The sequence below is a fragment of the Bufo gargarizans genome, chromosome 9 (genome assembly GCF_014858855.1).
Source record: "Bufo gargarizans isolate SCDJY-AF-19 chromosome 9, ASM1485885v1, whole genome shotgun sequence".
In the NCBI taxonomy this organism is placed as follows: domain Eukaryota; kingdom Metazoa; phylum Chordata; class Amphibia; order Anura; family Bufonidae; genus Bufo; species Bufo gargarizans.
This window is the reverse complement of record NC_058088.1, coordinates 73,208,027-73,226,199: the sequence shown is the minus strand read 5'-3', so window position 1 is coordinate 73,226,199 and position 18,173 is coordinate 73,208,027. Positions and strand designations below refer to the sequence as shown.

The following is an 18,173-nucleotide window of genomic DNA, read 5'->3' as shown; positions in this document are numbered from 1 at the left end:
GCTGAATCTCTGTGGGAACGGAGTTCATGAGGAGACATGAAGTACAGAGAGGACGGACAAGACAGACTGTGGTAATCTGGGGCTGTGGTAATGGAGACTACATACAAGTGCTGCTGCATCCCCACCTCCTCCTTGTACTTCATGTCTCCCCTTGAACTCCATTCCTACAGAGATTCAGCTGAAGATCATATTAAACTGTATTCAGCATCATAATCCCTGACGAGCAGAGAGGAGGATGAGGCAGCTCCTTAGCGGAGTATTCTGAAGTAACTTGTCCTCCTGTGTGATTAGGACAGGTTTTGTGTGTACTAATAGGATGACAGCAATTTTATTTCCCCCGATTTTTTCCTAGACAAAACGAGCCACTATTAGTAATGAAAGGTATTTGGATATATATTTATAATAAAGTAATATTTAAGTATTTTCACTTTCTTAATTCCCAGAGAACCCCTTTAACCAGTAAGGCGAGGACTCCTTCATACCACGGTTTGAGCATGCACATTTGGAGCGGCCGTTCTGAGCATCATTGATCGGCGCTGGTGACGAGAGTCGGACTCACTGGGGTAACAAGAGTGTCGGGATGAGCATGTTCAGATCCTGTGCCCTCAGATTACTCATGTTCTGCACCTGATTATTATATACGCTTTTATTACTCTAGTGGCATTTACTAACGTGACTATAAGGACCCATTCATTTTCAATGGGTCCTGAAAAAAATCGGACAGCACAATGTCAGATTTTTTTTTCAGGACCCATTAAAAATGAATGGGTACAGATCTGGTCCAGATCTGTTCCGCAAAAAACGGAACAGATCAGGAAAGAAACAACGGACGTGCGAATGGACCCTAAACCTGTTTCTCCTCCACACCTTTGACACATTAATGAACGATGGATTTTTATTGATAGAGATCATCACACGGCCTTCATACTCTGTATGGCACTATTACACTTGCTTGAGAAAGGGTCCTGTGAGTTAGAAGGTGGCGATACTTGAATAAATGGATCATCTTTCACCTCCTTCTTTGGTTCTACATTTTGGGACCTTAGATAAAGTCTTCACTAATACTTCAACCCACAGTGCAGCTGGTTTTATATTCTCGCAGCCATAATTATTCCCTGGGCTACCAGTATAAAACAGCCAGCCCCCGATATTACAATACTGCCACTGACAGAAACAAAAGGAGCCCCTATCCCCCTTGATCATCCTCCTTTGCTGCCATACTCAGCACCGGTTACAACATCTAATAAGTTAAATGGCTCAGATCAGCGTGTCATCAGAGTGGCAGTCAGAGTTGATGTGCCTGCATGATTAACTTAATGCATATTTTCGTCATAAAGTGTGCAGTTCCTAGGAACGTTTACCAATATATACATTAAAGTGGTATTCTAGTATAGAAAACTTCGATTTTACTCAAGTGTTACATACGGACCTATAAATTCCCCAAAACAGAATCACCGAAATAAGAGGAAGTCACAATTCTAAAATGAAAAGTATATTTTTTGAAGGATAACTGCGATGCTTACCAAGATGACGAGCTGGCCATTTTCTGAATCATATGTTACAGAAAACGCCCCGACTGCCTTTTTGAAGTCTTTGTGAGCAGATTCTTTTGAGCACCTAAAATCAGGAAAAACATAATAAAATGCCAAATGGTATCTCCAGACATTGTGCTAGGTGAATGGTTACTACGACTGACTAACAGGGGCATTGCATATAGACAAACAACCACCAAGACACCGCCATGGCACTCACAAGAGCAGTCAGCGTCTAAAGAAAAATACCTCATACAAGTGTGGCACCTAACACTTTTTAGGCGTACATCCATGACGTAAACCAAACAGCTGTTATACTTTAATTCATTGCTTCGGCTGCACTTGACTAAAAACGTACCACGAACTTTCCAAGATACTACACGCGCCAGTTTGGCCATGGGAATGTAAAGTATTTAGTTACATAATTAAGAGCATCACATACAAACTAGCTTGATAAAAAAAAGTACACCAGATAACCATGTCCTAGACAATTTGGTAAGGGTATGATCACACCAGAACAAGACCGTGCCACAATTTAGTACCGCGTGGTCGTAAAAGTCACAGCGGGCACTAACTAAACTAATTCGGAATGCACTGCTTAGTCTGACTGTATTGTTAACGGCAGCGCTGCACCCGCAATACTATGCCGCCAATAACAATACAGACCGACTAAACAGTGCGGTTCTAATTAGTTTAACTAGAGCCCAATGCGGCTATTACGGATCCGCAATAATGGACTGTAGCGCAACCTCTACACAACCGTACTGTGTGGTCTTACACCAATCGTGTAGAATAGATTCAGCCCAAGGAGCAATTGTTCCTTATTTAGAACTCACAGCCAGTTCAGATTCCCTCCTCATTTTATGTGACTTTACATATTTCTATTTCCTTAGAGGGTTCTCCAACCACTAACCTGTGACCTAGACAACTAAAAATGTATGTTACAGTAGGATGTTAGATCCCGCTTGCCAATGTGCATTTTTTACTTCCTGGCACCGTGGGTGCTGCGAATACACCCACAAGATCAGCGGCAGGAGCAGGGCTGTAATAAACAGCACTGCTCCTGCCCGGATAGGCAATAACTCTGATCCTGGCAGTTTAACCCTTTAGATGCTGCAGTCAATAGCGACCACGGCATTTAAGGGAGGGGGCTCCCTCTGTCAAGCCATAGCCCTCCGCAACATGATCACAAAGTGCCAATGTTTGTTGTTATGGCAGCCAGGGACGTAAGAAAGGCCCCCAGGTCTGCCGTGCACATATGTCTATTAGACACGGCAAGAGGCAGTGTCTAATAGGCTGCAATACAGAAATATTTCAGTGTATTCTAGAAGTGATCAAGTCCCCTAGTGTTCAAGTACACTATTAGAACTTTAAACAAATAAAAAGCAAAAAGTTAAAAGTATTAAAGTAAGAAAAAAAATAAGAAAAAAAAAATATTAACAAATAAATATGTGAAAATTTAAAAACACATAGCTGATCTCGCTTTTTCAGCAACATCCTGAACTATTAAAATTGTCACGTTATTTAACCTACCGGTACATGGTGAACAAGAACAATGCCAGAACTGCTGTTTTTCAGGTATCTTCCCACCCCAAAGATGGAATGAAAAGAGATCAAGAAGTCTTATGTACTCCAAAATTGTGCAATGAAAATATCAACCCTAAAAGGCCCTCTCACAGCCTTGAGAAAAAATTATAAAAATTATGTATACCGGTACTCCAAAATGGTGCCATTTAAAAATATAACTCAGCCCACAAAAAACAATCCCTCATACTGGTACATTGTCGGAAATTTTAAAAAGTTATGGCTCTTGCAATACAAGGATAAAAAAAAAAAATGTCTTTAAGGCCCAAAATAGGTAGGCTGTTAAAGGGGTTAGACCATCTAGGACATTTATGGCAGATCCATCTCAGACGCGGGACCCACCTCTAGAGCTTGTAGAGGCTCGACCTGCCTGTTGAGGTGGTCACCGCATCCAGGTGGTGATTGGATGGGGAGGTGGTCATCCACGTGACATTCACTTCAGTGGGAGCCATGGAAGCAGTAAAGCAGTTGCGCTCTCTGTTTCCAAGCCCCCATAGTCCACATGCCCATGGTGTGTAATACAGTACCGGCAAAATACATGACATTTTCAAAATCTCATTTACAAGGTGTGGACATTTTCTGTGCAGAAATTGACCTACAGTGTGGATTCTGAAATCTGCAGCATGTCAACCTTTTGTGTTGACCCAAATCCTCACCAAAAATTGGTGACAAAATCTGCGTGCAACACATGCAGATTTGGTGCTTAAATGCAACAAAATCCGCATGGAAAAGCCACATAGAAATAAATCCAGAAAATCGTGCACATGTGTAACCAATTCTCTTTTCTTTCTTCTCCTGGAAGCTGCGACCGAATCACTAGGTGGGTCAGCAGAACCCAGCTCTCCGTAGGGTCCCATTAAATTAATCGATAGGATTGCTAGGACATGGCATCAGTTACTGATCAGTGACGTTTTGATTGCTGGGAACCCCATAATCCCTACAACAGAGCAGCTGCAGCGCCTAATAATTTTGGGAATGCAGAGAAAGGGCTTTTGCCTTAGTAATGGTTAAGGAGTGCCAGCAGTCGGACACCCATAGATCGGTGTGGCATAATGCAGCGGCACGTTCTGCGGTGGGAAACAATTCTAATAGGTAAATGTAAAATGAATACTATTTTCTACAGGCAGTCAGTTGAATAATTCTGCTTTATTTGTAGTAAACTCACATTTGCCGCAAATCTTCAGGAACGTCCAGCTTCACTTTGTGGAAGGAGTTTTTCGTCGCCGGCTTGTTGGGGTTTACAGAGCGCAGTCTTTCTATGGTGACAATCTCATTATAGGTGGCATCACAAGCCGCATATTCTATTACGTAAAACTAGGCAGGAAGAGAAACAATCATGTAAGTCACTTGACATTAAAATCATGACTCCTTTTGGCCAGAATTTTCCGCCCAGTGGAGCGAAACGCCCCCGTTTTCAATCACAACAAAATAGGACCAAAAAAATAAATTGTAGACATATTCCTACCTCACCCTTTATCATTCTAACTTTAGCAAGCCACCAGCAGCATGGCTCTTTCTCATTTGCTCTGGAATAAACCTGGAAAACACATTGAAGTCACATTAAAGACCATTGCTTTAAAAAGGGAGAATTATATGAAATTTGGTCAACACATCACATCTCAAGTGTAGACTCTTGACTCTTTGTCTGAGAGTCTACTCTGTAGTCTTTGTGGAAACAAAGGATCAAATATTCTGTACTTTTCCACAAAAAGATATGTAAAGTAACAATCAGAGCCTCCATTATGTACAACACAAGATCAAACTGAAAAAAACTCCCAAGCTCTACTGTTAAAGTGAACCCATCACTTGAATGTCTGCATCTAAACCACCACCACAACTTCAATATTTATCGGCGGAACAGCAGAGCAGCACCAAGAGTGACTCCCACCACCTATCCACAGGATAGTTGATACACTTCTGTTCGGAGGGGAAAAAGGTATACAAATGAGCTCTTAGAAAGCTCTGCCTCTGATGCCACAGATCTAAAGCGAGATAGTACCCCCCCAAATCCTGACCTAGGCCTCTCAGCCAGTTAAGCCAGTACTCTCTGCTCTGCACTGACCCAAAAACAGCTGTCTGCAGATGAGGCTTATTTATTAACCAAGTCATGTCTCAAAGCCTATTTAAAAGGGTCGACCTTGGACTTACAGGATAGCTACCTTACATCTGGTGGCATCAGAGGCAGAGCTTGTTAATAGTTCATTTGCATACCCTCTTCCCAGAATTCCTAAAGAGCATGTATGGCCTATAAGCCTCCTCAGGCGCTCTCCGTAAGGAGATAAATATATAATATTTGGAGGGGGTCTGACTGCTGGAACCCCTAACAATCATGAGAACACTGGTCCCATAGCCTATGTTTGAAGGCAGCGACAGTCAAGAATGTGCACTGCTGCTCCAACCAAAGTCTATGGGACTGGATGGTTGTACGCAGTATTCAGCTACCTTGAATAGTCCCCTAGAGACTGACTGGAGCAGCAGTGTGCCCGCTCGGGGGACAAGGAATCTCATTCTCGCATAGGTCAGCAGAAACCACCAAATCAAAACCAACACACCATCTAATGTGTATGGAGTCCCAACTCTGTCCTGATGGCAGATATTGAAGGAAAAAAAAGGACTTTTAGGCCAGGACTAAATGTTCACTTTGGTCACATGTCACCTGCACGGCCAAAGAGCACAGTGTAGCACTGCAACTAATGAAAGTGAAATTAAACCTGCCGGACCTCTGACGACTGTTGGGTGGCGTCAACTCGAGAGTCATAGCTCGACCCCAGTCAGATTCATTATGTTGTGATGTATAGAAACAAAGCATTACAAGGCTGCAATGTCTGGCTGACTGTCCGGTGTGGTCAGCCCTAGCCTCGGGGTGCACACAACAAACACCACGCAGCATACAAAGAGCATCAAGCCCTGACCTACGCCATACAAGGTACACATACCCACCTACCTCAACTGCCCATAACAGAAAAAACTGGTAAACCAATCACAGTGTCACTTTAATATTTCCAGAGCACTTTGAAAAGATAAGCTCTGATTGGTTCCTATGGGAAATCTGGATTACTAAGATTCAGGTGCTGGTTATTGTCACTATATTGGACATTTATTTAAGGAGGACCCGTCCCCACTGCGGAGATTTCGGTTTTAGTAAATCATTGTATTTCACATGAAATGAAACTGCTGGATCATCTATTCTTATGACTCTGTGTTGTACCGTAGCTCTGTTACTCCTACTAGAAGTTTTATTAATACATTGAAAACTGTTACCAGATAAGGGTGTGTCCCTGCACAGGCTGACACTATCCAATCAGTGCAGGGACATGCCCCAACTGGTAACACCGTTTTTACTGCATTAATAAACATCTAGCAGGAGTATGGTACAACATGGAAAAAGATGCTCCAGGCCCATTATTGCATGGGGAATGCAAGTAGTTATTAAAACCGACATGTCAGGAGAGGTGAGAGGTCCTCTCTAAATACTAGGGCACTGCTCCAAATGCTATACAGTAAGGCATGTCTTTGCTTTATGGAGTATTTCTCACAATGAAATGCAGTGCAATCAGCAGGCAGCACATTACAGAGCAGGAGGAGCTGACAGATGGATATGTAGTATACATGTAAAGGGGTTACATGGGAATAAATATTGATGGCCTTTCATCAGAATAGGTCATTAATATCAGATTGGCCCCCCCATCAGCCTCAGATCATACCCCTTGCTTGCTCCAGATGGTACTGCCACTCCCTGGCTCGTACTGCACTGTGACCCGACATCGCACAGCGCCAGGTCATAGTGCGCGCCTACGCCCTGACGCTGTACGCAGTCGAACACAGTGCACAGTGGGTCCCGGAAGAAGACAAGGGAGAGTAGCCATAATGGAAGCGATCATTAGCATTTTGACTATAAGACGCACTGCTACTTTTCCCTTGCTTCTTATAGTCCAAAAAATACGGAATATACACAGGGCAGCAAATAACAGTAGTAAAGCAGAAAGCTTTATCAAAATTAGCAAAATGATTTTTTACCCTTTTCTTTAATAAGAAAAAAATAAAAAGGCTCTTAGGGTATGGCTACATGTGGAAAATCCACAGCAGATTTCGTAGCCGAAGGCTATGGATTTGGGGCATATGTCCCCCTTGTACTGTAAAGTGCGATACCCACTGCAGATACCTATAATAATCTGACAAGCTACAAATATAAAATCCACATTGCAGGTCATGTTATATGCTGAGGTTTAAATCCTATATGGTTGTCTATGTGTGGCCACCCGGTGGTTGTGATGTGACTTGCAGTCTGTCAAGGGGTTTGCTAGACTGTCACGAGATCCAGAATGTATTCATTGGAGAAATGTCTGAAGCTAGGTGCAATCTGCAAACTGAACACCAGGTCTGAAAATGTATGAATGAAGGAATGAAAACTGCAGACTGAAACTTGGTGCAATTATATTTTTTTAATCAAGGCAACTAGTACTTCATATATTTATATAGTGACATAGCAAGGGGTTTTGTTTTGTTTGGCAAGGCAGGTATTTTCCTCCCAACATGGGCGGCTGGGCTGATTTCCAGCCAGGTGAGATCAAATACCGGACTGGAGTTTAAGGCTAGGTCTACACGACGACATTTGTCGCGCGACATTTTGTTGCACCAATGTCGCGCGACAATTTTTATAATGGCAGTCTATGGTGTCGCACTGCAACATGCGTACATGCTGCGACTGCGACGCGACAGTCGCAGAAAATCCATTCAACAACTGTTGCGCCCCTATCTGTCGCGCGACAAATGTCGTCGTGTAGACCTAGCCTAAGTGTTTTGATAGCACCTGGCTGTCATTTAAATAGGCAGCTGGGCTCAGAATCTGAGGGCCAGATTTATCATTAGCTCAGGTCAGAATAATGGAGTGAAAAAGTCCCCAAAAAATTCGCAAACGCTAAAACTGCGCACAAATTCTGCTCTGCACTATGCTCGCCAGTTTTCTGAAAGTGGGCGTGTTTTCCTTTGTAAATGAATCTCTAGAGGGCCGATAATAAATCTGACTTGGCTAAAACTGACTTTAGCCATATGTGAAAGTGGAGTGAGCTGTCAGAGTCATGATAAATCTGTCCCTGAGTCTCTGTCTTGGGATCTGAAGCATGGTGCTGTGCTGGAGGGTTCAGAGCCGCATGAGGGCTGCACACTGGGAAACAGACCCCTAAAGCCTGCTGTGGACTGCCGGGGATAAAACGGCTAGAAAGGTGACCTGTCTGTTCTATGGACTTTTCATTGTGTGAATTAACACGAAGACTGTAATAAGTCGTTTTTCTTTTGCCTTTTGTGTGAAAAAAAAGACTAACATTTTGATTTACGAACTTGTTTTGCCTCTGTACTGCGCCCGCTTACCCTGCCTACCAAAGCAAATCCTTACAATTGGTGGCTTGGAGCGGGCACACGCAGTCAGGCTGGCATAAACGCCAAAATATTTTTGTTTTCGGCTACGGCTGGATGTCCTGGATTAAACCAGCTAAATTTAAACCTATGTCACGTGACAAAATGGAGGCTGTAATGAAAAGGTCTTGTGGAGGCTAACCAACACCAGTAAGAAACAAACCAGCTGCTGTTACACGTGATGGCTTTACAGACGGCAGGAGCGTCCCAGAGTGTCCATGATGTCCGGAAAGCCGACCGTGTGGCAATCCCCAAGATGACACCATCAGATTATGTTGAAACCTACCTGGCTTTGTACGAGAAGGTGGCCACAAGGGAGAATCTACCCAGAGATCAGTGGGCTGAGGTCGTCGCTCCTTTTCTGACATCCGATTACCAGCGTGTTTATTTCGACTTGCTGGACGATCAAGCGGCTGACTACCAGAAAGTCAAGGGTGAGATTCTGGCAAGACTGGGAGTGAATGTGTTGGTCCGGGCCCAGCGAGTGCATCAGTGGGGGTTTAAGCCGGCTGAGCCGTAAGACCCCAGTATTATAACTTACTTAACCTCTTGCATAAGTGGCTACAGCCTGACGTGCTGACCCCCACTGCTATGCTGGACCATCTGTTGGCTGATATGTTCTGGAGGGATTTGCCACCCCCTCTCCAGCAATGGATCGGCCAGGTGGAACTCATGGACACAAACTATGACTTCCGTCAGTCGTTATATGCTAGGAAGCTGTGTGCACCGGAGACACTGAATCACCTGTGCCAGGTGGAGGTGGGAGACACTCCAGCGGAGGCTCTGTTGGATTTAGGGAGTCTGGTGACCCTGGTAAGGGCTCCCCTGGTACGGTCCACTGAGTATACTGGCCGGAAAGACGGGGGCATGTGTATTCATGGAGACTTAAAAGACTACCCCAGTGCTATGGTGTCTCTATTCACGGTTGCCAGCAGGTGGACCCACGAGGTGGCTGTCGCCACCAATCTACACTACAAACTTATAATAGGGAGAGAATTCCCGGGCTTCCCGGCACTGTGGCCTGGTACGAGAGTGACCGATACCCATGAGAAAGGGGTAAGGCTTCTACTGGGTTCTCACCCTTCGAATTGCTTTATGGCAGACACCCTCGTGGTCTGTTGGACGTGGGTAAAGAGGCGTGGGAACAGCAACCCACTCCGCATAAAAGTGTGTCAGAACTATTGGGTATAAATAAGGTCCATACGTATTAAGGCCTATATGAGATGTATAGACATGAGCCTAAGGGACAACCATTTTGTCTTATTTTAAAAGTGCAGGGTGAGTTCAGGATTTTTTTTTTTTACTCTGAAATTGCTAACCTAAGGTTTACGATATGTACCAAAGTGTTTACCCAAGTCTGTTTTTGTGAGAAGGAGATGTCCCAAGGTCTAATGAAAAGTAATTGCCTAGATAAGACAATGTATTAGAAATGTGCTGAGTTTTGATGATTTTCAGTGAATAGAAAGACTCTAATCTTTATTTGTGGTTTTTATATTAATCAATGTATGAGTAGATTGATTTTATATCATCAATTTTAATATGTGTGCTGAATATATAGTATATATAAGAGTATGGTCCTTATAGCTATATTCAGTTTTAAGATTAGAAACGAGGTACAAATTCCTCTGTCATTTTTAGAATCTCTCTCAGTGTAACACACAAGTTAATTATTTCTTTCCTTGAGGTTTTCTTGAATGGAGAAATGTGGACACAGGTGATCATAAACAAACCCTGTCTTTTCCCCAAAACAATGACTTAAGAATGGTCATGTGTATCTTGATTTAATTAGGTCTGTTCAAAAGATTTAATGATTAATTTAGTCAAACACCTTGTTTGACTAAATACAAAAGCCATTGTCTATTCAAGATCTCCTCAAGGTTTTGTCTGAAACCTTAGATAAAATTTATTTCTAGTGAATGAATAAAAAAAGAAGTGAGTGCTTCGACTTTTGTATGGAGTACTAGTGCCATCTAGTGTTAGGGTAACAAAGATTTAGGGAGGTTCTATGGATTATAAAGTGAGGTCACTAGTTAAATGATAAAACTTGGCCAAGCCCTTTCTAAGATAGGATAAAAAGATGGTATGGGCTGACAGAAGGGATCGATCTCTAGAGCTCTCTAGCTCTAGCTCTCTCTGACCATCTTCAAAAGACCATCTTCAAAAGACCATCTTCAGAAAGACCATCCTGAAGGGACGATCATCAAGGGAAAAGACCAAATCCAGCCCTGACCACCTTTTCAGTCATTGGAGGCAGCCATCTTAGAACCATTGAAACTGATTTCTGCTAGCTGACATTTTGGTATAGTATAACCTTACCTATATTTTATAGGATAATTAATTAATATAATACATATCTATATATATTCAATTAACCGTACCTTGTGTATAGTATCTGTTTTGGAATAAAATTGGGGTGTACCTGCAGTATCATTCTGAAAATTAATCCAATACAGGGAGATTGATAATATACTGGTGAAAATACGGTATTATCTCCAAGGAATTGAATTCAGTTCTAGACCAGTATGATTGATAATATATACGTATAGATAAAAGATGAACCAGATTTGGGTTTAATCAGACATTTGTCGGCTGAGAGAAATCAAGTATTAAATTGATTTTAAATATAATTGAGGGGTATCATTATAAGAAGGCATAATTGTGTGTATATATATATATATATATATATATTCTCAATTATTTTTGACTTTCTCACTATTTTGCATATCATTGATTGAATTTTATTATCACCAATTTTATTATATATTATTTTTGCACTATAAATTGTATTAATAAATTACATATATATTTTGTCTGTAACTGGGTTTTGTCTTCAATTCAACGCAGATCACGAGCTTGTTTTAGCTTGATATTTATGATAATAAATTAGAATCTCCTTCATTACAGATTTTAATTTATTCATATAAATAATATAGACTGTCAATCGGAGACAGCATAAATATTCCGACAAGTGTCCTGGAGTACGCTACCAAGATGCAACAGCTGATAGAGATCGTTTTGCCTCTTGTCAGGGAAGCATACGAAGGCCCCTCAGCGAGCCCAGAGTCGGATCTATAATCAGCAGGCTCGGGTCCGGATCTTTAACCCGGGTGATCGGGTTTTGGTTCTGGTACCGACCGTGGACAGTAAGTTCCTGGCTAGATGGCAGGGGCCCTACGAGGTACTCGAGAAAGTTGGAGAGGTAAATTACACGGTACACCAGCCAGGGCGGCAGAATCCGGAGCAGGTTTACCATGTTAATTTACTCAAACCTTGGAAAGATAGGGAGACCTGTACTAAAGATGACCTGCAGACGGGTTTTCTAGGGGAAGAGGTTCCGGCTCCTATGTCTGATGCAAGGGAAGCGGTTGCCACAGTAAAAATTGGTGACAGCCTCTCCTCTTAACAGGCTCAGGAGACCAGGGAGTTCGTTAGTCGGAACACCGATATGTTCTCAAACACCCCCCAGTTCCACAAGCATGACATTGTCACTGAACCTCAGGCAAAAGTCCAGTTAAAGCCATACCGGGTACCCGAGGCTCAGCGACAAGCCATCTCGGAGGAAGTGCAGCTCACGCTACGGCTAGACGTCATCGAGGAGTCTAAAAGTGAGTGGGCCAGTCCTATAGTCAATACCCAAGCCGGACGGGACGTTTCGTCATATCCCATGCTTCGGGTGGATGAGCATATTGAAAGGTTAGGCCAAGCCCACTTTTTTTCTGTTTTGGACCTCACCAAAGGGTACTGGCAGGTACCCTTGACGGAGGATGCCAAAGAGAAAACTGCCTTCATTACACCAGAGGGGCTGTACGAATATAAGGTGTTACCCTTTGGTCTGCACGGCGCCCCTGCCACTTTTCAACGTCTTATAGACATTGTGCTTTGTCCACATCGGCGGTACGCCTCCCTTCGAAAGGCTGGTCTAACAGCTAACCCCAAAAAATGTGCGATAGGGTTAGAGGAGACCAAATACCTGGGGTATGTCATTGGGCGCAGAGTCATCAAACCCCAAGTAAACAAAATAGAGGTCATAAGGAATTGGCCCCGACCTGTCACCTCTAGGCAAGAAAAGTCATTCCTGGGAATGGTGGGCTATTATGAGGTTCGTTTCCCATTTTGCCACTTTAGCAGCTCCATTGACAGGGCTCTTGAAGGGACGGAAGTCCGTGATGGTCCGCTGGAATGACCAGGTGGAAGAGGCTTTCTCCGCTTTGAAGTCGGCCCTGTGTGGGTCCCCAATTTTGGTGACGCCCGACTTCAAAAGGGAGTTTATAGTACAGACCGATGCCTCTGAAGTAGGCCTCGGCGCGGAACTGTCTCAGGAAGTCAGCGGGGAGGAGCATTCCGTTGTCTTCCTCAGCCGTAAGCTCACTCCAGCCAAGACCCGGTACAGTATAGTGGAGAGAGAGTGCCTGGCCATCAAGTGTGCACTCGAGTCTCTCAGCTATTATCTGTTGGGGAGAAAGTTCCGTCTGGTGACTGACCACTACCCTCTTAAGTGGATGAGCCAGGCCAAAGAGAGGAATGCTCGGGTCACCAGATGGTTCTTGTCCTTGCAAAACTTTACAGTTTACAGTAGAAAACAGGGCAGGCCAGTTACAGAGAAACGCGGATGCCCTGTCCCGGGTACACTGTCTGGCGTGTGTTCACCCCCTCAGGGTTGAACAAAGGGGGGGGGGGGGTGTATGTGACATGGCAAGGGGTTTTGTTTGGGAAGGCAGGTGTTTTCCTCCCAACCAGCTAGATGAGATCAAATACCAGACCAGAGTTTAAGTGCCGGTACAGGTTTTGGCAGCACCTGGCTGTCCTTTAAATAGGCAGCTGGGCTCAGTAGCCGGGTCTCTGTATTGGGATCTGAAGCATGGTGCTGAGCTGAAGGGCTGAGAGCCGCATGAGGGCTGCACACTGGGAAACAGACCCCCTAAAGCCTGCTGTGGACTGCCGGGGATAAAACGGCTAGAAAGGTGACATATCTGTTCTATGGACTTTTCATTGAGTGAATTAACACAAAGACTGTAATAAGTTGTTTTTCTTTTGCATTTTGTGTGAGTAAACACTGACATTTTGATTTACGAACTTGTTTTGCCTCTGTACTGTGTCCACTTACCCTGCCTACCAGAGTAAATCCTCACAAAATATATATAATATATTATATATTTTTTTTTCCACAGCAAAAGTGCCCATAGCCTTTAAATATACAATAGAACCCTTGAACCCCTACCCATGTACTCTGACCTATGAAGACAGACATTGCTTCTGCTTCCCAAATGATGAATTTCAAGCATGTTCTCCAGCCCAAACAAGATCACAACACAGCGCGTACACACAGCAAAAACACAATATAAAAGTGTAATACGGGGCAGGTGGCTTGTCTGCGGAGAAAGAATAGTCTTGGTTTAGTAAACTGGCATTCCTCACAACCTACCATGAAATCATCTTCGCCTTTCACCCTCAAAAACTAAAAAGAATAAGTGGAGAAAAGAACAGTTTATTATCTGTTACTGGAAGGACATGGTAGAACAGCACAGGGATGAAGATGTTAAAGATGCTACGTACATCCAGCTACCTCAATGGAGGCTCCACTTACCTCAACTTCATCACTCTCGTTTATGTCCTTACTGGAACCCGAAGGCGGCGGAAACCTTACATCGTGAAATGGGATCTGTCGCTCTGGCTGCCAGCTGCAAATAGAAGTCCATCACAATTGTCCTTTGTAATGTGCAAGACAGCTGACCATTACAGCAAGCAATAAGGGATTATCCAAGAATTGATAATGATGACTAGAGATGACCGAAGTTTTCTAAAATTCAACTCGGCTGCCTCACCAAATTTGTTGAATTTTTTTGGGTAAAATCAGCTTCATGACGAATGAGTTCTTTGTAAGTAATAAGTGCAAAGAAAGGGAGCGGCGATGGCGCGCTCCCCGTCATTGTACCCCTCAGATGTCGTGTTCATACATGATTGCGGCATCTGATATACATAAGACTGTAAAATGTAAAAAAATAAATAAATAAATACCCGATCCATTTGCTCACGATGGGCCGGCCGCCGCCATCTTGCTCTATGGTCTGGCGGGAAATCTCGCGCATCCCTGGATGACGTCACAGCGCAGGGATTTCGGACGTGATCTTCAAGCAAGATGGAGGCGGGTGGTTCGTCACGAGCAACTGGAGCAGGTAGGTATTATTATTTTTTTTGTTTTGTTTCAGGTTAAATCGATTCGCTACTGGAAGCACAAGGAAATTAGGCTTCGTGGAGAATATCATTTATCCTGAGATTTGCTCATCCCTAATGATAACCTATCCACAGCGTAGGTCATTATTATCACATTGGCAGAGGTCCGAATCCTGGCACACCCGCTGATCAAGAGAGCTGCCGTGCTCACCAGAGGTCTGGCGAGTGCACCCCACTGCCGGCAGATTTGAAAGAACAGTGCCGTACACAGTATAGTGGGTGAGCTTGGTATTGCAGCTCAGCCTCAGCTGCAACTAGGCCATGTGTCCAATAATTGGCGGGGACACCAGGTGTCCGACAATCCCCAATCTGAAAACGATGACCTATCAAAAGCATAGGTCATCAATATAAATTCCTGGATAACCCCTTTAATATATAAAATACACAGCTCTATTCTACCTCAAACCAGTTATGTACATAACAGCATTCTAACAAAAAGCAAAGTAATGCTGCAGACAACTCCTGAAGCTGGAAGACAGCACAAAACCCAGCTGCTGCAGAACCTCTTCTGATTGAGATACATAAAGGGGTTGTGCACTGTCAGGATATTGATCACCTATCCTCAGGATAGGTCATCAATTTTAGATCGGCGGTGTCCAACACCTGGCATCCCCACAGATCAGATGTTTGAAGGGGACTGGTTACGGGCGCTGCATCCTTTTTAGTGTTTACCTGCTCCCCCAGAAGGTATGAAATGAACTGAATAACAGAAAAACCTTGGGGGGGGGGGCGGGGGGTAATTTAGGATCAGAAACATGCCTATATTAGGCGTACTTCTGGCGCAATCTGTTTTAGGTGTAGAAATTGTCTAAATCTATGCCAGCAAGGAATCTGTCTTTAGACCGGCGCTGGATACGCCAAAGTGATGTAGAGACCGGCGCCTGTTCAGAACTTCGGCGGTCAACCTCCAGCGCAGGGGCTTATTAAGATGGGCGTCTAAAACGCCGGTCTTAATAAATGACCCCCCCCCCCCCCCCTTGTTTCTATACATGAATCATTGACGTTATGAAAAACAGTAAGCTCCTTTCCATTATGCATCCGTTATTTTTGGCGGAAAGAAATGTCCCGCAGACAGAACTTTTTCTTCTGTCAAAAATAGAAACCTAATGGAGCAAAGATTAACTGAGCAAAACATACAAGCAAATAGAAATTCAAACTGATACTTTTCCCATTTTTCTGTTCCTGATGGAACAAAATAGTGGAAAGTTCAACACAGATGTGAACAGAAGAATATTCCAGGCATTTACGTCACCATTTTTAACTGCAAATATAATAACGGCTTCAAATCCACAAGAAACGTTTAGATTCTACTTAGTTTTCTTCCTTTCATTTCAGGTCAGTAATATGGAGGGTAACACTGGCGGGATGGGCTTGTGTACTGTATGACATGCAGTGGGGGCGCAGTTACCGTGAACTTACTTATTTTCGAAAGTAACAGTGATGGAATCCTCATGTACGTCCTTCACAAATGCCTGAAAGAGGAGACAGAACCTGGTGAGGAGAAATATACACTGAACGCCATTGTGGAAGCCTGATCTACAGAGACAGAACCTCCTAATAAGATGAATGGAAAATGTGCACATGACATAAGGAGAATTAAACACGTCTGACAAGTCTCACACGTTATACATAAGAAGCTACTAAAATTGTGCTGTGAAACAAACAGGAAAAATAGTGTTTTTTGCACATTAAAGTACAGATGTAGCCGAGCTAAAATTGACTCTGATAACTCTGACAGTTATCTTGTGCCATCTTGTGACAAGGGCCATTGAAATACGTTGAGTTTTTATGCCATTTTTGACTTAACACATTAACCATAAAGTTTAGCTCGGCTGCATCTGTGGGGACTGTCAAAGGGGTATTCCAGTTGGGTAAAGTAATCAGCTATTCACAGGATAGGGGATAACTATTAGATCGGTGAGGGTTCTACCACCAAGACTCCCACAAATAACAATAGGGGCCCTCTAACCCCGGCAGCCCGCCTAAAAACAACAGTGGGGCCGGTTCCCATGGGAATTCCGGAGATAGTGGAGCGCTGTACTCTGCCACCTCCAGAACTCCCATAGAAATGAATGCAGAGCCATGCGCATGTGCGATCCGCCGCTCCGTTCTTTTAAGGGGGGCTGTAGGGGGTACAGGGCCCCCATTCTAATGATCAGTGACAGGACCCTCACCAATCTAATAGTTGGATAGGGGATCTCTTCATCCAACCAGAATACCCCTTTATGTGTCGGAATGGGAGCAGTAGGGGATCAGAGAGGTGAATATTGTTTCATTTCATTTTTAACCTACTCTGAGCCCTTTGCCTGCTGGATAACCCATTTAGCGATAAGTGCCACCTCTGATTTACGTGGTTTTTACTGGAAGCTATATAGGTTGGGAGCTTCTGTGTCATTTTCACTCTTTGTTATATTTCCTTTCTTATTCTGCACTTAGTACTTTGATTGCACAAGGGTGGATAGTTTTGACACGGCTGCAATCCTCATTATTTCTAATGTCCTTTGCAGCTTGTTCCGTTAACGGGGTTGTCCCGTCTCAGCATTTCCACGACGAGATGGGACTCAGCAACAGCTCCAGATGCCTAGGCTTACAGAAACAGCTGAGTGGGCAGGAGCTTGACTGTTTCCTTAACTACCATAGTACTGAATAGGAGTAATGCAAACAGTGTAGGGCGTTACGGAAACTGTGGAGAGCCTGCCCGCTCAGCTGACTCCCAGGACACACACCGATCAGCTGTTTGAAGAAACCAAGGCGCTCCCATTGAGCACTGTGGCCTCCTCACAGTATACCAAGCACAGCACCAGACATATTTGTAACGGAACGCCTGGCACCCGGACCGGGTACCTCCGTCGATAGATGCTCCTAGTGCTTTCCGAGGACTCCAAGCACTCCACCTGACACCGTACGCACTGCAGACCCCACGAACTGCCGCAGCTTGGTTGGGGTCTCACAGTCCTCCACCCACGCTGGACCCAAGACCGGGCTTCAGCTTCCAGTGGGTGAACCTCTCCTACATCCAGAGAGCAGGAACCATGAACAAGCTCTTACAAGAGCTTATACTCAGGGGAGTATTGTGATATAGCAATCCCCAAGAGTGTAGTTATCGCATTCCCCAAACATGAGCCAAAACTTCATGAAGGTATAAAAGCAGCCTCTGACTGTACTTGCACGTACAGCCTCTTTTATTCACAATCCACAAACATAGTACTGCCCACAGGGTTTTGAAATATAACCAATCAATATATTACAACACATACAATGTAAGTACAGCAACCAATCGGACACAATGGGACAATAGAAACATACCCAGCATATTCCTCCCCTCTGTCTAGGAGATAATTGAGTCAATTTCTGTATCTACTCAACTATCTCCTACGCTGAAAAGTTACACTTCTTATAAATTGTTACAACTTT

The 18,173-nt window shown here is 43.8% G+C and overlaps 1 protein-coding gene across 1 annotated transcript in view; it reads right to left on the bottom strand.

Moving 5' to 3' along the window:
• FMR1 (FMRP translational regulator 1) overlaps nucleotides 1-18,173 on the bottom strand; it is a 49,086-nt gene that overhangs the window by 14,670 nt on the left and 16,243 nt on the right. Inside the window, exons 2-7 of the mRNA XM_044305587.1 lie at nucleotides 16,179-16,231; nucleotides 14,113-14,206; nucleotides 13,951-13,983; nucleotides 4,582-4,653; nucleotides 4,282-4,430; nucleotides 1,524-1,617 (exon numbers count right to left, since the gene is read on the bottom strand). Of these exons, the coding sequence (XP_044161522.1) occupies nucleotides 1,524-1,617; nucleotides 4,282-4,430; nucleotides 4,582-4,653; nucleotides 13,951-13,983; nucleotides 14,113-14,206; nucleotides 16,179-16,231 (495 nt within the window). The remainder of the gene's footprint in view (nucleotides 1-1,523; nucleotides 1,618-4,281; nucleotides 4,431-4,581; nucleotides 4,654-13,950; nucleotides 13,984-14,112; nucleotides 14,207-16,178; nucleotides 16,232-18,173) is intronic.